Source organism: Topomyia yanbarensis, chromosome 3, assembly GCF_030247195.1.
Source record: "Topomyia yanbarensis strain Yona2022 chromosome 3, ASM3024719v1, whole genome shotgun sequence".
Lineage (NCBI taxonomy): Eukaryota > Metazoa > Arthropoda > Insecta > Diptera > Culicidae > Topomyia > Topomyia yanbarensis.
Window position 1 is genome coordinate 244713739 of NC_080672.1, and position 22221 is coordinate 244735959.

Below are 22221 nucleotides of genomic sequence, written 5' to 3' on the forward strand. Positions count from 1 at the left end.
AATCAAATATTCTTCAAATATATTGCCCACTATCCATAATTCCGGAAGTTCCGGATTCCGGGTGCATTCCACAATTAAAGTCACATCGATTCTTAGGTGATGACTGATCCGATTTTCTCAAACCAAGTCTCAAATGGAAGATATAATATGCAGTTGGATGTAGCATCGTACCTCCTCTTACCCTTACACCTTCCCCCTTCATAACCCTCCCCCCCTGGACCACCCTCACACCTGCATTCCCTTCATCCACCACGTATACCGAAATAGGGTTTCTGAGGTATCCTTCATTCTCAAGCCACTAAACCAAACCCCCCTTACACAACTCCGCTAGCGAATGACGGATCCCAATAGTAGCATGTCTGTAATAACATACGTACATGGAACTATTGAGATCCAGAGCTACAGGTCCAAAGCCCTGGTAAAGGAGGATGGTTGTGATGATCCGGGCCGAGATCACCACGTAAAACAAGGTAGGGCATAACCCCAATTCCAAGGCGTGAAGCGACCCGTGCCGAGGGATGAGTGATCGAGGGGGTGAAAAAGATGCTCGATCGTTAACGGAGCCTGTGGGGTACCTGGGCAACCCCCACAGTAAGCGTCCCTTACCACGCTAATGCGGAGCTCTGGCGTGGCGGACATATATTTCTCGCGCTACTCGTGGGACTATACATGGAGGCAAATAAAAATAAAAATAAACAGACGGAGGTGCCAAATCCCTTCGCAAGAGGTGGTTTGGCGAGGTCTCCCCCCCGTGGGGAGAGTAGTGGAACGATGAGTGCTGCACTCGAAAGCACCAGTGACCCCCCAGCAGCGGTAGGCAATACCCCTACCAATGCATCGGAGGGGCCAATAGCTGCGATGCGCAAAGTAGCGAAGCAACTCGATGCTATAATCGACTTCGCTAGCGCAAAGCAGAACATAGCCAAGGAGTTGAAGTTGAGCCTTCTGGAGCTCCGGAAAGCTGTTCGTGTCGCAAGACAGGAACAGCAGGCATATGTTGAGAGGGTGGAATGTCGGGAGAGGCCCGACAGAGAAACCCAGACAGTGGCCTCCAATAGGGAGGAAAGAGAGAAGGTTAATAGAGGTTCACAGACAGTGGCCTTTACCTTCTACGGAGCAGCCACGTCGATCGGAGCGGCGACCGAGTTCCCCTCGAAGGGAAAGGGAAAGGGCAATCGCAAGACGGCATCGAATGCGAAGCGCCCTAGGAAGTCGCCAGGAGAGGGTGCCAAAACCGACACCACTCGGCGTGCAACCGTCAAGGTCAAACGCCGCCTGGGTGAGGTAAGCGAGGGCGAGAGTGACCTCGCTGTGGAGAGTGATGGTACCAGCAACCCGACACGACCGGGGCAGGGGGGCTCAAACCCCTGGACGCTGGTTACCAAGAAAAAGCCGGCACCGAAACCGGAGGTACCGCGGCCTGCGAGGAAGGCCAAGGACAGAGGCGAAGCCTTGTGGTTAAAAACCGACAAGGACAAATACGCCGATGTCCTTAAATCGATGAAGGCGGCCGAAAGCCTCTCGGCCCTTGGGCAGGATGTGCGTAGCGTAAGACGCACCAACACGGGAGAGATGCTCCTGGTGCTGAAGCGAGGCGCACAATCAAGTGCAATATATAAGGCCTTGGCTCAAGAGGTCCTTGGCGAGGGCGCCCAAATCAGGTCGCTAGGTGCGGAAACAACTCTCCAGTGCAAGCACTTGGACGAGTTCGCGACCGCAGAAGACGTTGTCGCAGCCGTCAAGGAGCACTGTGGCGTCACAATCGAGCGGGCCTCTGTGCGATTGAGGGACGGACCCTCTGGCACCCAAGTAGCCTACCTCAGGCTACTCAATGCGGATGCCAAAAAGGTAACCGAGAAAGGGAAGCTGAAGATCGGCTGGTCGGTATGCCCTATTAGTATACCCCAGCCGCCTTCAGTGGACAGGTGCTATCGGTGCCTAGAATCCGGCCATAAAGCTTACGAATGCAAAGGCCTAGACAGGAGTAAGCTATGTCGTCGATGCGGCGAGGAGGGGCATAAAGAGCGGGGGTGCACTAAGGCATATAAGTGCCTTATCTGCACCTCTAAGAAGCAAGCCCATAAACATGCTATGGGCGGACCTTCGTGCCCCTTCGGCGAGTTAAATAAGAAGAAGCCGTGAGAGTCACACAGCTAAATCTTAACCATTGTGCAGCAGCCCAACAGCTGCTGTGGCAGTCGGTCTCGGAGTCGAGGACAGATGTCGCCCTCTTATCAGACCCTTACAGCATCCCTGCCGGCAACGGCAATTGGGTGTCGGACGGGTCTGGAATGGTGGCAATCTGTACAACGGGAAGGTTCCCGGTTCAAGAGGTAATACACCCCTCCGCCGAGGGTGTGGCGATTGCCAAGATCAATGGTGTGTTCTATTGCAGCTGCTACGCCCCACCAAGGTGGCCAATAGAACAGTTCTACCAGATGATCGACAGGCTCTCGTCGGACCTCGTGGGCCGGAAACCGGTAGTAATAGCGGGAGACTTCAACGCTTGGGCAGTGGAGTGGGGCAGCCGCTGTACAAATAGCAGGGGTCAAGCGCTAATGGAAGCGTTTGCGAAACTCGATACTGTGCTAGCTAATGATGGCTCCGCTAGTACATTCCGTAGAAACGGAGTGGAGGCGTGGATTGATTTGACCTTTGCCAGCCCGAGTCTGGCTCCAGGCATGGAATGGAGGGTAGACGAAGGCTACACCCATAGTGATCATTTAGCAATCCGCTTTAAGATCAACTATGGTGTGCAGCATCCGAGGGCGGGAGATCCCTGTCAGGTACGCGGGTGGAAGTCCAATCACTTCGACAGCGAAGCTTTCACCGCGGCCCTGGGACTGGAGGCCAACACCGACAGTCTAAGCGGGGATGCGCTGGTAGCTGTTCTATCACGCGCGTGCGACGCCACTATGCCGAGAAAAACACTGCCAAGAAACGGCAGATGCCCGGTATACTGGTGGAGTGCCGAGATTGCAGCTCTACGGTCAGCCTGCCTCAGAGCTAGACGTAGGATGCAAAGAGCTCGCACCGAGGATGCAAGAGAGAACCGCCGTGAAGTGCTTCGAGCTGCGAAATTAGCCCTTAACAAGGCTATTAAAAGCAGCAAGAGAGCGTGTTTCGACAACCTGTGTGAGAGTGCCAACGCGAATCCGTGGGGTGACGCCTACCGGATTGTGATGGCCAAGACCAAAGGGGGCTCCTCACCCCCAGAACGGTCTCCGGACCGGTTGGCAACGATTATCGAAGTACTCTTCCCGTCTCGAGCCACAAGCCCCTGGCCACCTGCACTACGAGACAGTGCGGGCACGGTCGAAATGGTGGCTCCAGTGACGAACGAAGAACTACTCGCAGTGGCTAAATCCCTAGCAATGAACAAAGCTCCAGGGCCGGATGGAGTTCCGAACAACGCTCTCAAGGCAGCGATCATAGCGAACCCGAACATGTTCAGGCTAGCTATGCAGAGATGCCTTGACGAGTGCCGTTTCCCCGATAGATGGAAAAGGCAGAAACTGGTGCTGTTGCCGAAGCCCGGGAAGCCGCCAGGCGACCCATCGGCGTACAGACCAATCTGTCTGATAGACACGACTGGCAAACTGCTTGAGAGGATCATCCTCAACAGGCTCACCCCGTACGCAGAAGGTACGGACGGTCTGTCAAGCAACCAGTTTGGCTTTCGAAAGGGTAAGTCCACAGTGGACGCTCTCAACTCAGTGATAAATACTGCCGAGATAGCGATCCAACGAAAAAGGCGAGGTATTCGATACTGTGCGTTAGTGACACTTGACGTGAAGAACGCATTCAACAGCGCAAGCTGGGATGCCATCGCGCTCTCGTTACACCGGCTTAGCCTACCGGTGGGTCTGTACCGGATCCTGGAAAGTTACTTCCAAAACCGCGTACTGATATACGAGACCGATGCCGGTCAGAAAAGGGTTCCGATTACCGCCGGAGTCCCGCAGGGCTCGATCCTAGGCCCGGTGCTATGGAACCTCATGTATGACGGGGTTCTGAGACTGAAGTTCCCTCCTGGGGTCAAGATCGTCGGCTTTGCCGACGACGTAACCTTGGAGGTCTACGGGGAGTCAATTCCTGAGGTAGAACTAACCGCAGAACACGCGATTAGCACGGTGGAGGAATGGATGAGCGCGAGAGGCCTGGAGCTCGCTCATCATAAGACGGAGGTAGTTATCGTCAACAACCGCAAGTCGGCACAACATGCAGTTATCCATGTGGGAGAAGTCGCGATCACTTCACAGCGAAGTCTGAAGTCTCTCGGAGTCATTATAGACGACAAGCTGACCTTCGGCAGCCATGTCGACTATACGTGCAAGAGAGCGTCGACTGCTGTTGCGGCACTATCGAGAATGATGTCCAACAGCTCAAAGGTGTGCGCCAGTAGACGTAGGTTACTGGCAGGCGTTGCCGTATCTATCCTCAGGTACGGCGGCCCGTCATGGTCAAGAGCACTGAGGGTAACCAGTTACCTACAGAAACTGGAGAGCACCTACCGCGTGATGTGCCTCAGAGTGATATCTGCCTACCGCACGGTATCACACGATGCATCCTGCGTGATAGCAAGCATGATGCCAGTCGGGCTGGTCATTCGGGAAGATGAGGAGTGCTTTGAGCTACGTGGAAATAGGGGAGCCCGCGAGCGCACCAGGGTGACCTCGGTCGCCAGATGGCAGCGTGAGTGGGACAACTCCTCGAAGGGTAGGTGGACCCACCGGCTGATACCTAGCATATCGAGCTGGGTGGGAAGACCCCATGGGGAAGTTCACTTCCACCTGACACAATTCCTGTCAGGCCATGGCTGTTTCCGTCAGTACCTCCACAGGTTCGGGCACGCGGAGGTCCCAGTCTGCCCGGACTGCCCAGGTGTAGATGAAACTGCCGAACACATACTGTTCGTATGTCATCGGTTCGACGTCGAAAGAAGAGCAATGCTTGACGTCTGTGGCTGGGACACAACCCCGGATACCCTTATCCAGCGGATGTGTCAAACGGTGGAGAAGTGGAACGCAGTCTCGGCTGCTACCATCCAGATTGCCAGTAGGCTACAGGTAATCTGGCGAACCGAGCAACAGACGGCGGGCACGGCTAACTAGTGATTGGTTAGTTGGAGCGAAAAAGGCCAAGCGCAAAATAAGAGAGTGAATGATCTGTTCATGCCGAGGTAGGTTGGCGCAGCGAATGGCAACCGCGTAAGGGGTAAACCCAGCCACCCCGAAGCAAGACAGAAGAGTGAGTGTATAGGCGTATAAGCGGACTGCCTCATGCCAAGACGGGAGGGTCGTAGCGTAGTATGTTGGAACTAAGCTATCGATGCCTCATGGCGTGGCAGAGGAGTGAAAGGGTGAGCATCCAAGTCAGTCTCACACTGCATGTTAAGGGTGAGCATAACAGTCAGCCTCACAGGTTGGTAGAGGCTAGCACAAAAGTCAGCCTAGCAAGGAATGAAAAAGGTGAGCACAAAAGTCAGCCTCGCATGGTATGTCAGAAGTGGGGCCTAAGAAAAATGTCCCACATGGGATGCCAGAGGGAGTGACAAAGGTACAATAGAGTGGCACGACTGAGAGTGAATCAGGTGATAGGGTGAGCACCCAAGTCAGCCTCACATGTATGGGTAGGGCGAGCACAAAAGTAAGCCTAGCAAGGAATGAGTAAGGTGAGCACACAAGTCAGCCTCGCATGGAACGTAAAAGGTGAGCACAAAAGTCAGCCTCATGTGGGAGTGTTTGAGAGTGAATCAAAGTGTGATTGAGAGAGCACCCAAGTAAGCCTCATACAGGATGTATGATCGCGTGAGTGAGAGTGAATGAGTGCATGTAGTACAGCCATCCCCCCAGAAGTAATACCGAGAGGTAGTTCCTGGGAGGAATGATGGCGGAGCCCAATGGAGTTTAGTCGGTATTAATGGCTGGTCACCATTCGAGTCCGACACGCCCCCAGTGCACCCCGTGTGGTAGATTGGACCCTACCGTTAGCACGTGTACTGGGCTAGGACATAAAGGTCTTCTCCATTGTAAAAAAAAAAAAAAAAAAAAAAAAAAACCAAACCCCCTCCGCTTCCAAACCCATTCCCCAACATTTCAAAATCTGATCACATGAATATAACATTGAACTCATGCTGATAGAGTCAATTAAATATTATACTTTTTTATTTAAAGTGATTCGACTTCAACTTTCGTGGTAGTAGTGGGATACGTGCTACGTATAATAAGAATGTAATAGACATTTTCACAATTATATTGAACTATCCCAGCTAATTAGCAAGGGACTGGAATAATAACTATAGTACTCAAGGAAGAGCAAGGAATGAAGGAAGAAAGTTTAGAAAAGCGTGGAATAGGGTCATATGAACAAGTTTAGAGTTTCCGGCGATTTAATCTTTTATCTTCTGCAACGCAGGGGTAAGGATATTTTGGCATTAAATGCGAATCACTTGAGTCTGTGGCATGCCAAGACAAGCGTAAAGTCAATTAATGACTTATACTGCCAGAACCGAAACTCTAAGGTTGCTCATATGACCCTATTTCACGCTTTTTTAAACTTTTTAAAATTTTAACCTTCCTTCAACTCCTCGCTCTTCATTAAGTACTATGGCTCTTAATATTGAAAAATATTTCACACCTTCCAGTCCCTTGCTAATTAAATATCGTTACAATATAAATAAGGACAAAGATTAACTCACTCTAATTCGATAATAAAAAATAAAAAAAAAAACAACTAAGGAATCATAGTTTGGATAAATGAGAAAAACACAATTGCACCACTAGGTGGATTAAAACAAGTTTTTAATATGTGTTTGGTTGCCTTCCCTACTTCCGTGCGCGTGGGACCAAGATGCACACTAAAGAGCCTCTTTATTTCTACTCTTTTATACACACATTGGAACAACACACATCGGAGTGAAGAGGTTTATTGTAAAAGAAAAGAGCAGTGGTCGCATGAAAGTTGCAAAGAGTGTTTTTATTATTCTCTTTATCTGTTCTAAGGTGCATTCCATCCCTGGGTGGGTTATTAGTTTTGAAGTTTAATTGAAAAATCTATAACTTTCGTAAACTGTCAAATGTTCGTCGGTTTTATCACCACTATATCAACAACAAGTTTTCCATGTTAAGAATAAAATTGGAGAGTAGAAGTTTTAATATTAGGCGACAGCAATGTTCTTAAATATTTCAGTTTCTTGGCAAATGGTATGAAGTGGAAAGATCGTTCTACCTTCCCGAAATTGCTTCTGGCTGCACAACACTCAGATTTGAAAATACTACAATGCGCGATGCTGAGGGCCGACCACAGTTAGAAATCGTAATCCAAGCGATCAACCGATGGTAAGTAATCGTTTAAAGCTTATGCGCATAGTTTTATTTACATGGCTCCAAACCGTAGGACTGGAAATCCGTCAATAAGCATAGGCCAAGCAATTACAGAAAATGAGAAATCCTCTATCATGACAGTTCAGGTAACTGTGTATGAATAGACCTATATAATATAATAATTATTTATTTTACTTTATAGCTGAAAACACGACTTCCGAGTGCAGTTGCGCAGTTTCTACCGGGTTCCGGGAAATACCAGGTTCTTTATACTAATTATGAAGACTTTTCTATTTTTTGGTCGTGTTCCAGTTTTGTTGCAGTTCATGCCGGTGAGTAAAAACAAAAATCCTGATTATCAACAATAAAAATTAGAGCTTCCATCTCGGGAATTTATTTCCCGGGAATCTCGGGATTTTTGGATTTCCCGGGATTCCCGATTCCCGGGAAATTGTGTTTTCTCATTCCCGGGATTCGGGAATCCCGGGAAAAAAGATTTTTAATTTATTTTAAAAGGCTTAGGTTCTGCGAAAGAAATTCTGTAGGAAATATCTTTATCGGCAAACATTTGGAGTGAGCAGTGAATACAAATGCTTTTCCAACTGATTTGCAGATTTTTGGACTATATATCTTTAGGCTCGCTGATATGTTCTCATGATTTTTTAGGTATATAGTCCAAGCCTTGCTCAAAATACTACTAAAAATGTTGATATTTTCATGCAAAAATGGATTAATTTGCCGGCCGTTGTACCGAAGCATTTCCTTACAGTAGCGTTAGTGATGCGCACGATATCTCTGCAACCGATGAGCCGATTGATCAGATTTTTAACAGTTCTTTTAATAGTTAGATCTTGAATGAATGCAATCAAATTAGTAATTGAAATGGCGGTAATTTCTTAAAAATCGAGGAGTGTTTGTTTCAAAACTTGGGATGTTCTGTAGTGATATCATACTTAACGCAAACACTATTTAAAATAAAGAATGTTTCTAAAACGTCTGCAGAAATATTTGATCGGTTCATCGAATGCATATTTCGTCTAATTTGTTATACTGTAATATCTGTAAATTTTTGGACGTATGTAAAGAAAGACATAACGCTGTAGCTGTCCAATATCATGCGCATCCAACCTATTTGAATGTCGCTTTCAAGGATGCAGACAGGATTTTTGAAGGGATTGTTTTATGTGTATCTTTTTATTGTTGTGTTCTACTTGGTTGTCTACAATAAACTGATTTGTTGAGTGATGCAACACCTATCGTTAGCTGTATACATGTATGGGTTTCCCTACGACAATGCTCATGTATGATACAGTAGAGGTTAGTGCTAGATGGGTGTATAGGGTGAGCAGCAATTCAACTATTTATTACATGCTTTCCTTTTTTTTATCACATCAATACTGCCATTCACCGTAGCGTTCCGGGGAAGCAATAGTACGACCACTACGAGACACACGAGATCCACGGGTGGGTTGTGTCAAAGCGGCTGGTTCATCACACGATGTATTGTATTGTTGTGTACCATTACCCACCAAATGGTCAGAAGGACGGCAATTATCAATTGGGGGAACTGTTCTTGATGAGACATCAATCGATTCTTGATTGCAAGGGCTTTCATTGAAATGTGGTGCTGCTTGTTCTGAGCTGACATTTTGGGAAAATGATGAGCTAGCATCTTGGAAATCCTTCATTATATGATCATTAACTGGCAAGTCTGTAGGATCCTCTTTGTTGGTAGTTCGGGACAAGAATCTACGATTACGACGAAAATGGTTTCCAAAGTTATCTTTTATTGCATACGATCGGCCACTCACGTCACGAACAATTTGACCATAGTGCCATTCCTTGGCATTTTTTTAAACATAATCCGTTCTCCAATGTTTAAAACTGGCAACTTCTTCGCATCACGATCATAATACTTCTTTTGCACATGACGCTTCTGCTCCAGTCGGCTGCGTACAACATTTTCATCCAACACTGCTCGAAATAGAGTAGACTCATGAATAGGTAACCGTGTCTTTACTTGTCGTCCGAAGAACAATTGACTAGGAGAAAGTTGCATGCTTGCAATTGGCGTCGTGTTATATTCGAGAAGACGATATTGAAATTGATCGACCTCTACGACATCATAACAACGCTTCAGAATATTTTTTTGCTATGGCTACAGATTTTTCGGCAAGACCATTGCTTTGGGGGTATCTAGCAGTCAAAGAATCTGTCAAACAATTTACAAACCCTATTCATCGTTTTATCTTGCAAGCGATCAGAGCAAATAAACCCAGAGTATGCATCTATCAGAACTAACCAAGAATGAACACCATACTCAAAGATGTCCGTCGAAACTTTTTGAAATGGATATTCCGGAGACGTATCTTGCTGGAGTGGTTCTTTCTGATTATTACGCCGAAACTTTTCGCACGTTGTACAGTTACCAACAATTTCCGCGATATCATTCGTCATTTCTGGCCAGAAGAATTGCATTCGTGCTCGTGCAAGTGTTTTTTCGATACCAAGGTGAGGCGCATGAAGCCATTTGCAAATCAAATTCTGTAACTTAGTTGGAATTATCAATCGATGGTTTTTAAACAGAAGACCATTTTCAAAATGCAACTCATCGCGGTACCTGTGAAACTGTTGACTCAGATCGTCTAGCGTGTGATACGAAGGCCAGCCGTTTTCAATGTACTTAGCAACGCGCATATAGCGTTCATCCTGACTCAGTTTATCAAGGTACAAGTTGTAGTTTTCCTTCGACATGCACGCTCGTTTTGTCAAAGAATGTATCACGCTTTCAAAATAAGAATTTGTTTCACCGAAATCTTGCAATGGAGCCCGCGACAAACAATTGGCTATTAGCATATCCTTTCCTGGCGTATAAACAATCGATAATCTAGGATATTTGAGAAGTACCATTAGCATTCTTTTAAGACGCGGCGTAACAGCATCGATATCTCGTTGGATCAGTGTTTCGAGTGGTTTGTGATCAGATTGAACCACGAACTCCCGACCGTACAAAAAATGATGAAATCGTTCACACGCGAAAACGACTGCTAGCAATTCTTTTTCGATTTGCGCCCAACGTTGTTCACTACGAGTTAATGTTCGTGAAGCGTATGCTACTGGCCCATGATCCTGTAATAGAACACACCCAAGTCCATCCTTAGAGTTGTCGGTCTGTACCGTACACTCCTTCGTTGGATCATAAAATGCTAGTACTGGTTTGTTGGTAATGGAGGAAAGCAGATCAACAAATTCCTTATCATGAGCATCTGTCCATTCCCATTTTACCCCGTTATGAGTCAATCTACGAAGATTAGTTGTGCGCCGTGACAAATCTGGGATGAATTTGGCGAGATATTTGAGCAACCCAAGAAGACGTGTAACCTCTGCAACACACTTGGGCTTAGGCATACAGCTGATTGCCTGGACATCCTTGTCTAGAGGTTTTACAACACCCTTACCGATAATGTTTCCCATGAACTTCACTTGCTCTTGACGAAACTGCAATTTTTCCGGATTGAACTTCACGTTATTTTGCCGAGCTCGCTCAATAACTTGAGATAATATCCGATCATGGTCAGCTTCATCAACACCTGCTATAGCCATGTCATCGAAATATATTTCAACTCCAGGGATGTCACCAAAAACCTGAACCATTCTACGTTAGAACATTTCAGGGGTGTTATTCAATCCGAAGGGGACTCTTTTTCAGCGATACCTGCCAAATGGTGTCATGAATGTCGTCAAATCCGAACTCTTGCGATCCAACTCCATTTGCCAAAATCCACTACTGAGATCAAGAACCGTAAACACGCGTTTACCTGACAATCGACTGAACAAATCTTCCTGTGTCGGAATCAAAAAATGATCACGTTTGATGCATCTATTCAATGGCTTTGGATCAAGGCAAATTCGTAGTTTACCATTGGATTTCTCTACCACCTGCATGTTACTGACCCAATCCGTGGGATAATCGACTGAAGAAATCACACCTTGGTGGACCATATTTTGTAATTCTGACTTTACACGATCCTGGAGAGCAAGAGGAATACGTTTCCTATAATGTAACGAGGGGATTGATCCTTCCCTTAGTACAATTGAGCACAATCCAGGAAATTTACCCAATCTTTCGAAAACCCCATGATTTTCACGTATGAACTCGTCCCTGCTCATCGGAACACATGGAGTAGTCATCAATGAATTAAGACGTTTTAATAATCCAAAAGAGATACATGATTTTAGACCAAGTAAAGGCTCAAACTGTCTATCGACAACGAGAAACTGAGCGGTATTCATAGTATTTTTATCGGGATCAATGCAAAATAGTTCAACTTGTCCGTGAACATTGATTTGATTTGAACTGTAATCCAAAACAAGAGCATTTTCGACCTTCTGAATCCGTACACCAAGTCTTCTAACGACATCGACAGGAACACAGTTGACGTCAGAGCCTGTATCCAACTTGAATTCTACTGGAAAACTCTTAATGTGGTAAATCTTCTTCCATCTGCTCATCCTTCTATCGTTAAATGAACTCCTGCCTTTAGTGGAGTTTACTCTACATGAATCAGTAATGTTGTCATTAGAATAACCTCCCTGAGCATTGCCGACCTGATCTAAAACTTTAAAATTACCTGCATCACTCCAGTTAACTGAGTATACCGTCTGCTTCGGAATGCTTTTATCCGCTGACTTCATTCCAGATACCTCCTGAGTGTCTCCTTGTTCTGAAATTTCTTCTGTCCTTGGGCTTTTTCCGGCAACATTTCTTGAAATGCCCGACCTCGCCACACGAGTGACACTCCGCATTCACAGCTGGGCAGCTGCGCCGATGGAACGGTTTCCCACAGTTATAACATGATGGTCGGGAAACTGCTGCAACCTCCGTAGTTTTCGATTGTTCTTCGACAGCGTTCACCTCCAGCGGATGCGCTTTCCGATCCAGCAACAGCCTGTTTTCAGATGCAGCTCCGAAAACTTTGCTTGTCTCTATGACCTTCGATAAAGGATCGTCCCGGTCATCTAGCAATTTCAATTGCAGTTTTTTATCCTGCACTCCAATAATAATTCTATCACGGAGCATTCGTTCAGCATATGAAACGTGGCACGCCGCACATTTAAATTCGCAGTATTGAACTTGAGTACGTAGCTCCGTCTCAAAGTCTCCGAATGACTGTTTTTCCTGCTGCGCTATTAAATTAAACTTAAAAGCTTCCATGGCGATGTTTTTACGAGGTAAACAATACTCGTCAAATGCTTTAATCACTTCTGCTAGTGTGCGTGCCGCCGAACCATCATTAGCGTCAACAAAGCGATCATCAGCATCACCACCTCCTTCCGCATTTTCAACACCTTCGTTGTCATGTCCGAAAAGATTATCGATGTTTCCGTCATTCGGATAAAGAGTGTTAAAAATTTTTACGCCTCGTGCTCCTATTAACCACAGAAACGTCGCAATTTTATTCGATTCATTCTCATTCATCTTATTATTTGCACGCAGGTAAATACCAAAGTCCTGTTTCCATCGTGGCCACTGTTTTGCCAGATTGGAACAATCAAGCGGCCTTGGAAGACGAAGATCGAATCCAGTAGCCATCATTACACTCATTCCCTTTCTCGTTCAATTTTCGTAGTCCAGTCGCAATTAAAAATAAAACCGCACTTCGGACACCATGTTTTATGTGTATCTTTTTATTGTTGTGTTCTACTTGGTTGTCTACAATAAACTGATTTGTTGAGTGATGCAGCACCTATCGTTAGCTGTATACATGTATGGGTTTCCCTACGACAATGTTCATGTATGATACAGTAGAGGTTAGTGCTAGATGGGTGTATAGGGTGACCAGCAATTCAACTATTTATTACAGGGATAATATCAAGCAATCCAGATACTCGCCCGTTACAGGAAATTGATGGTAGGCTTCATCCATCGCTGCACAGTTCGTCCATTATCTGCTTGATTTTGATTCACACTTATTTCGGAATGATGTTGATCCTACAGCGACAGAAATGGATTCCATATATCACATTTTCTCATTTAATCGGAAATAACTGCGCAATACCCTGAAGCAGCTTAACCGTTTCATTCAAGATTACCAAAGAAGGTGCTTTACATTAAATTGATCCACTGTATCAGAACAACAAATTCCAATTTTGGGCAGTAACTCCAGCAGCTGCGTTTAGTATATCGTCCCAATCGTATCCGTGATTACCAAAATTTAGGTTATATATATATATATATATATATATATATATATATATATATATATATATATATATATATATATATATATATATATATATATATATATATATATATATATATATATATATATATATATATATATATATATATATATATATATATATATATATATATATATATATATATATATATATATATATATATATATATATATATAATCAAGAAAAATCAAAAGAAGTTAATGTTGCGTAAACTTATTGACGAGTTATCAAATGATTGAATAATGTGTAGGACACCAAATCGCCTTTTTCTGTCAACTGCTTTTACGACAGATATACATGCAATCAAACGGGTTTGAAAACTTTTCAATGTATTCTTTTTTTTCTTGAGAAAATCATTCACCTTTTTATTTTTCTTCTGTATTCCCGGGATCCCGGGAAAATTATTATTTATTTCCCGAATGCCGGGAAGCTGAAAACCGTCGGGAAACGGAAGCTCTAAATTACAAATAATGGCAACAATCAACTTGAAACAAAAAAAATTTACAAACCCTTGACAATTTGGCGAAGGACTACCTACGTCTTTGTTTTCGATTTGGGGTATACTTTGTAAGTTCAACAAAAATGATATCTAACGAATTGATTATAGTTATCTCACTCCACAGTCGAATTCGTTTGGAAAATTCAAAAGCACTTATTTGTAAAAAAAGGTTTGTGTTAATTTGTAATATAAAGGTTTTCTTTTGTCATCAGAAGAATTTGAATGCAGACAAAGTCCCACCATTAAGCGTACACTGATAGAATATATTCGTAAATCACTGTGCATTAGTTTCGTACAGATAATTTTCATAAAATATACGAATTTTTCGTATATATGATGAATCGTTCGTAGTTCTATTGAAACACATTTATTTTTGATTACGAGTGTTTCGTGCAAAACCACGAAACGTCTTTCGTTAGCGTATTACGAAACTGCTTCGTTCGGCAAACGAATTGTTCGCTGCTATATACGAATATGTTTATAATATTTACGACTGCCATTCGTCGAACCAACAACAGAGCTTCAATATGGAGTCATTGTTGCTATACGTCAGATAAGTGTTGATCATCATGACGGTCTCGGTCTGACTATTTAGTAGCCGTATCCGTGTCTGCCGGTTTCAGGAAGATTTTCTAAACCTGCTCGTTGGTTTTGTATGAATAAGTTTGAGTTTTTCTCAGCCAGAGCAATGTCAAATGAATATGCTATTAAATACGAAAACTTCTCTTAGATGAACGAAATGAATTCGTGCGACCAACGAGATTGTTCGTAATATACATAGACGTTTATTAAAATAAACAAAACATTTTGTTTCATTCACGAAAATTAATGTAGTTTTCAACGACAACATTCGTGCAATGTACACTAAATAAGTAAAATTTACGAAAACTTTCTTTCATCAAGCGACAATAAAATCGATTTTGCCAGATCTGTTCATCAAGCGACAATGAAATCGATTTTGCCAGATCTGTTTTTTTTTAACTAAAAAAAATCGGTGTTGTCAAACATCGATCCCAAAAGATCGGCTGTAAACAATAAAAGGCTAATAAATACGAAAACTTTTCTAAGATGAGCGTTACCAACAATTTCCGCGATATCATTCGTCATTTCTGGCCAGAAGAATTGCATTCGTGCTCGTGCAAGTGTTTTTTCGATACCAAGGTGAGGCGCATGAAGCCATTTGCAAATCAAATTCTGTAACTTAGTTGGAATTATCAATCGATGGTTTTTAAACAGAAGACCATTTTCAAAATGCAACTCATCGCGGTACCTGTGAAACTGTTGACTCAGATCGTCTAGCGTGTGATACGAAGGCCAGCCGTTTTCAATGTACTTAGCAACGCGCATATAGCGTTCATCCTGACTCAGTTTATCAAGGTACAAGTTGTAGTTTTCCTTCGACATGCACGCTCGTTTTGTCAAAGAATGTATCACGCTTTCAAAATAAGAATTTGTTTCACCGAAATCTTGCAATGGAGCCCGCGACAAACAATCGGCTATTAGCATATCCTTTCCTGGCGTATAAACAATCGATAATCTAGGATATTTGAGAAGTACCATTAGCATTCTTTTAAGACGCGGCGTAACAGCATCGATATCTCGTTGGATCAGTGTTTCGAGTGGTTTGTGATCAGATTGAACCACGAACTCCCGACCGTACAAAAAATGATGAAATCGTTCACACGCGAAAACGACTGCTAGCAATTCTTTTTCGATTTGCGCCCAACGTTGTTCACTACGAGTTAATGTTCGTGAAGCGTATGCTACTGGCCCATGATCCTGTAATAGAACACACCCAAGTCCATCCTTAGAGTTGTCGGTCTGTACCGTACACTCCTTCGTTGGATCATAAAATGCTAGTACTGGTTTGTTGGTAATGGAGGAAAGCAGATCAACAAATTCCTTATCATGAGCATCTGTCCATTCCCATTTTACCCCGTTATGAGTCAATCTACGAAGATTAGTTGTGCGTCGTGACAAATCTGGGATGAATTTGGCGAGATATTTGAGCAACCCAAGAAGACGTGTAACCTCTGCAACACACTTGGGCTTAGGCATACAGCTGATTGCCTGGACATCCTTGTCTAGAGGTTTTACAACACCCTTACCGATAATGTTTCCCATGAACTTCACTTGCTCTTGACGAAACTGCAATTTTTCCGGATTGAACTTCACGTTATTTTGCCGAGCTCGCTCAATAACTTGAGATAATATCCGATCATGGTCAGCTTCATCAACACCTGCTATAGCCATGTCATCGAAATATATTTCAACTCCAGGGATGTCACCAAAAACCTGAACCATTCTACGTTAGAACATTTCAGGGGTGTTATTCAATCCGAAGGGGACTCTTTTTCAGCGATACCTGCCAAATGGTGTCATGAATGTCGTCAAATCCGAACTCTTGCGATCCAACTCCATTTGCCAAAATCCACTACTGAGATCAAGAACCGTAAACACGCGTTTACCTGACAATCGACTGAACAAATCTTCCTGTGTCGGAATCAAAAAATGATCACGTTTGATGCATCTATTCAATGGCTTTGGATCAAGGCAAATTCGTAGTTTACCATTGGATTTCTCTACCACCTGCATGTTACTGACCCAATCCGTGGGATAATCGACTGAAGAAATCACACCTTGGTGGACCATATTTTGTAATTCTGACTTTACACGATCCTGGAGAGCAAGAGGAATACGTTTCCTATAATGTAACGAGGGGATTGATCCTTCCCTTAGTACAATTGAGCACAATCCAGGAAATTTACCCAATCTTTCGAAAACCCCATGATTTTCACGTATGAACTCGTCCCTGCTCATCGGAACACATGGAGTAGTCATCAATGAATTAAGACGTTTTAATAATCCAAAAGAGATACATGATTTTAGACCAAGTAAAGGCTCAAACTGTCTATCGACAACGAGAAACTGAGCGGTATTCATAGTATTTTTATCGGGATCAATGCAAAATAGTTCAACTTGTCCGTGAACATTGATTTGATTTGAACTGTAATCCAAAACAAGAGCATTTTCGACCTTCTGAATCCGTACACCAAGTCTTCTAACGACATCGACAGGAACACAGTTGACGTCAGAGCCTGTATCCAACTTGAATTCTACTGGAAAACTCTTAATGTGGTAAATCTTCTTCCATCTGCTCATCCTTCTATCGTTAAATGAACTCCTGCCTTTAGTGGAGTTTACTCTACATGAATCAGTAATGTTGTCATTAGAATAACCTCCCTGAGCATTGCCGACCTGATCTAAAACTTTAAAATTACCTGCATCACTCCAGTTAACTGAGTATACCGTCTGCTTCGGAATGCTTTTATCCGCTGACTTCATTCCAGATACCTCCTGAGTGTCTCCTTGTTCTGAAATTTCTTCTGTCCTTGGGCTTTTTCCGGCAACATTTCTTGAAATGCCCGACCTCGCCACACGAGTGACACTCCGCATTCACAGCTGGGCAGCTGCGCCGATGGAACGGTTTCCCACAGTTATAACATGATGGTCGGGAAACTGCTGCAACCTCCGTAGTTTTCGATTGTTCTTCGACAGCGTTCACCTCCAGCGGATGCGCTTTCCGATCCAGCAACAGCCTGTTTTCAGATGCAGCTCCGAAAACTTTGCTTGTCTCTATGACCTTCGATAAAGGATCGTCCCGGTCATCTAGCAATTTCAATTGCAGTTTTTTATCCTGCACTCCAATAATAATTCTATCACGGAGCATTCGTTCAGCATATGAAACGTGGCACGCCGCACATTTAAATTCGCAGTATTGAACTTGAGTACGTAGCTCCGTCTCAAAGTCTCCGAATGACTGTTTTTCCTGCTGCGCTATTAAATTAAACTTAAAAGCTTCCATGGCGATGTTTTTACGAGGTAAACAATACTCGTCAAATGCTTTAATCACTTCTGCTAGTGTGCGTGCCGCCGAACCATCATTAGCGTCAACAAAGCGATCATCAGCATCACCACCTCCTTCCGCATTTTCAACACCTTCGTTGTCATGTCCGAAAAGATTATCGATGTTTCCGTCATTCGGATAAAGAGTGTTAAAAATTTTTACGCCTCGTGCTCCTATTAACCACAGAAACGTCGCAATTTTATTCGATTCATTCTCATTCATCTTATTATTTGCACGCAGGTAAATACCAAAGTCCTGTTTCCATCGTGGCCACTGTTTTGCCAGATTGGAACAATCAAGCGGCCTTGGAAGACGAAGATCGAATCCAGTAGCCATCATTACACTCATTCCCTTTCTCGTTCAATTTTCGTAGTCCAGTCGCAATTAAAAATAAAACCGCACTTCGGACACCATGTTTTATGTGTATCTTTTTATTGTTGTGTTCTACTTGGTTGTCTACAATAAACTGATTTGTTGAGTGATGCAGCACCTATCGTTAGCTGTATACATGTATGGGTTTCCCTACGACAATGTTCATGTATGATACAGTAGAGGTTAGTGCTAGATGGGTGTATAGGGTGACCAGCAATTCAACTATTTATTACAGGGATAATATCAAGCAATCCAGATACTCGCCCGTTACAGGAAATTGATGGTAGGCTTCATCCATCGCTGCACAGTTCGTCCATTATCTGCTTGATTTTGATTCACACTTATTTCGGAATGATGTTGATCCTACAGCGACAGAAATGGATTCCATATATCACATTTTCTCATTTAATCGGAAATAACTGCGCAATACCCTGAAGCAGCTTAACCGTTTCATTCAAGATTACCAAAGAAGGTGCTTTACATTAAATTGATCCACTGTATCAGAACAACAAATTCCAATTTTGGGCAGTAACTCCAGCAGCTGCGTTTAGTATATCGTCCCAATCGTATCCGTGATTACCAAAATTTAGGTTATATATATATATAATCAAGAAAAATCAAAAGAAGTTAATGTTGCGTAAACTTATTGACGAGTTATCAAATGATTGAATAATGTGTAGGACACCAAATCGCCTTTTTCTGTCAACTGCTTTTACGACAGATATACATGCAATCAAACGGGTTTGAAAACTTTTCAATGTATTCTTTTTTTTCTTGAGAAAATCATTCACCTTTTTATTTTTCTTCTGTATTCCCGGGATCCCGGGAAAATTATTATTTATTTCCCGAATGCCGGGAAGCTGAAAACCGTCGGGAAATGGAAGCTCTAAATTACAAATAATGGCAACAATCAACTTGAAACAAAAAAAATTTACAAACCCTTGACAATTTGGCGAAGGACTACCTACGTCTTTGTTTTCGATTTGGGGTATACTTTGTAAGTTCAACAAAAATGATATCTAACGAATTGATTATAGTTATCTCACTCCACAGTCGAATTCGTTTGGAAAATTCAAAAGCACTTATTTGTAAAAAAAGGTTTGTGTTAATTTGTAATATAAAGGTTTTCTTTTGTCATCAGAAGAATTTGAATGCAGACAAAGTCCCACCATTAAGCGTACACTGATAGAATATATTCGTAAATCACTGTGCATTAGTTTCGTACAGATAATTTTCATAAAATATACGAATTTTTCGTATATATGATGAATCGTTCGTAGTTCTATTGAAACACATTTATTTTTGATTACGAGTGTTTCGTGCAAAACCACGAAACGTCTTTCGTTAGCGTATTACGAAACTGCTTCGTTCGGCAAACGAATTGTTCGCTGCTATATACGAATATGTTTATAATATTTACGACTGCCATTCGTCGAACCAACAACAGAGCTTCAATATGGAGTCATTGTTGCTATACGTCAGATAAGTGTTGATCATCATGACGGTCTCGGTCTGACTATTTAGTAGCCGTATCCGTGTCTGCCGGTTTCAGGAAGATTTTCTAAACCTGCTCGTTGGTTTTGTATGAATAAGTTTGAGTTTTTCTCAGCCAGAGCAATGTCAAATGAATATGCTATTAAATACGAAAACTTCTCTTAGATGAACGAAATGAATTCGTGCGACCAACGAGATTGTTCGTAATATACATAGACGTTTATTAAAATAAACAAAACATTTTGTTTCATTCACGAAAATTAATGTAGTTTTCAACGACAACATTCGTGCAATGTACACTAAATAAGTAAAATTTACGAAAACTTTCTTTCATCAAGCGACAATAAAATCGATTTTGCCAGATCTGTTCATCAAGCGACAATGAAATCGATTTTGCCAGATCTGTTTTTTTTAACTAAAAAAAATCGGTGTTGTCAAACATCGATCCCAAAAGATCGGCTGTAAACAATAAAAGGCTAATAAATACGAAAACTTTTCTAAGATGAGCGAAATGGATTCGTGCGACCAACGAAGTCGTTCGTAATATATAATATATATTTATTGAATTAAACGAATCATTTCGTTTCATTCACGAAAAATAATGTCGTTATCAACGATAAAATTCGTGCCATGTACAATAGATAAGTAAAAGTTACTGAAACTTTTGTTCATCAAGCGTCCATTTCTTCACACCACAATCTTTCTAGTCCTCAATAATGATGAGCAGTTTGAAATAGAATCGAATTTGCCAGATCGATCTTTTTAATTAATAAAAAATCGGTGCTGTCAAGCATTGATCCTAAAAGATCGAATACGACAAACGAAATCGTTTGTAATTTACATAAACGTTTACTAAAATACACGAAACATTTCGTTTCATTCACGAAAAATAATGTCGTTATCAACGGATACATTCGTGCAATGTAAACTAAATAAGTAAAATTCACCTCATTTCTTCGTACCACAGTAAAATAGATTTGGCCACATCCATTATTTTAAATAAAAAACATCGATGTTGTCAAACATCGATCCCGAATGATCGACTGAAAACAATAAGAGGCTGATAAATACGAAAACTTTTCTAAGTTAAATGAAATGAATTCGTGCGACAAAGAGAACGTTCATCATATTTACTGAAATAAACGAAATTGCGATTCATTCACGAAAAATAATGCCATTGTCAACGATAACATTCCTGCAATGTACACTAACTATGTAAAATTTACGAAAACTTTCGTTCATCAAGCGGCCATTACTTCACACCACAATCTTTCTAGTCGTCAATAGAGGTGAGCAGGTTGAAATAAACTCGATTTTGCCAGATCGAAAAAAAATCGTTGTTGTCCAACATCGATCCCAAAATATCGATTGAAAAAATAATATGCTAATGAATACGAAAACTTTCCTAAAATGAACGAAATGAATTCCTGCGACCAACGAAATCATTCATCATATGCATAAACATTTATTGAAATAGACGAATCATTTAATTACATTCACGAAAAATAATGTCGTTATCAACGATAGCATTCGTGCAATGTAAACTAAATAAGTAAAATTTACGAAAACTTTCGTTCATCAAGCGGTCATTTCTTCGTATCACAATAAAATCGATTTGGCCACATCGATTTTTTTTAAATTAAAAAAGATTCGATGTTGTCAAACATCGATCCCAAAAGATCGACTAAAAACAATAAGTGGATAATAAATGCGAAAACTTTTCTAAGATAAACGAAATGAATTCGTGCGACCAACGAAATCGTTCGTAATATACACACACATTTATTAAAATAAACAAAACATTTTGTTTCATTCACGAAAAATAATGTCGTTATCTACGATAACATTCGTGCAGTATACATTAAACGTGTAAAATTTACGAAAGCTTTCGTTCACCAAGCGGCCATTCTTGTTCATGAAATGAACGAAACCTACTATTTAGAATACACGAAAATGCTTCGTTGCAGAAAACGACGAATGAATTCGTGCATTGCATGATCGATTTCATTATATTTACGAATTTATATAATCAGTGTAAAAAACATAATTCCAGATTCCACTGGTTCTTGAGCACCAATCATATCTCATTAACAAGGAGATATAAAGAAGAAGATTAGATAAAAGTTGTACGAAATTGAAATTGAACTTCCTCTTCCATTAGCATCTTGTTAGATACATTTGGCTTAGATTTAAAGCTTTACAGTTGAACATACTTGCATACATCATTAGCCGTTTAACTAGATTTAGAATGAGAGCCCTGATTGACCGTCCCAAAATCAATATAAAGTTGATGGATAGATAAATAATTCTACGAGATTTAGATTTAAGGAGGACTTCTGTTCATTGAAGGATATAGCTACAAGGTTTTTGTTGTATTCAAA

At 42.1% G+C, this 22221-nt stretch overlaps 3 protein-coding genes across 8 annotated transcripts in view; 1 reads left to right on the plus strand and 2 right to left on the minus strand.

Moving 5' to 3' along the window:
* Window positions 1-22221, plus strand: part of LOC131692853 (apolipoprotein D-like) — a 291898-nt gene that overhangs the window by 172898 nt on the left and 96779 nt on the right. For all 6 annotated transcript variants that reach the window (XR_009306081.1, XR_009306082.1, XR_009306083.1 and 3 more), the window contains exons 8-10: window positions 7192-7340; window positions 7399-7471; window positions 7528-7657. Coding sequence is in view for 1 of the 6 variants with exons in the window: in XM_058980189.1 (XP_058836172.1) it covers window positions 7192-7340; window positions 7399-7471; window positions 7528-7657 (352 nt within the window). In the remaining 5 variants the exon portion in view is untranslated. The remainder of the gene's footprint in view (window positions 1-7191; window positions 7341-7398; window positions 7472-7527; window positions 7658-22221) is intronic.
* LOC131692857 (uncharacterized) lies at window positions 11548-12997 on the minus strand. Its single transcript, XM_058980193.1, has 2 exons — window positions 11957-12997; window positions 11548-11880 (listed from the first exon to the last, which is right to left on the minus strand). Exon 1 carries the CDS (start codon window positions 12928-12930, stop codon window positions 12004-12006), a length of 927 nt encoding a protein of 308 aa, XP_058836176.1. The 5' UTR covers window positions 12931-12997; the 3' UTR covers window positions 11548-11880; window positions 11957-12003.
* LOC131692858 (uncharacterized) lies at window positions 16939-18389 on the minus strand. Its single transcript, XM_058980194.1, has 2 exons — window positions 17349-18389; window positions 16939-17272 (listed from the first exon to the last, which is right to left on the minus strand). The coding sequence occupies exon 1, from the start codon at window positions 18320-18322 to the stop codon at window positions 17396-17398; it is 927 nt and encodes a 308-aa protein (XP_058836177.1). The 5' UTR covers window positions 18323-18389; the 3' UTR covers window positions 16939-17272; window positions 17349-17395.

Bases quoted from the DNA above. Each gene is read 5' to 3' on its own strand.
- LOC131692858 (XM_058980194.1), bottom strand. From the start codon at position 18,322: ATGAGTGTAATGATGGCTACTGGATTCGATCTTCGTCTTCCAAGGCCG.
- LOC131692857 (XM_058980193.1), bottom strand. From the start codon at position 12,930: ATGAGTGTAATGATGGCTACTGGATTCGATCTTCGTCTTCCAAGGCCG.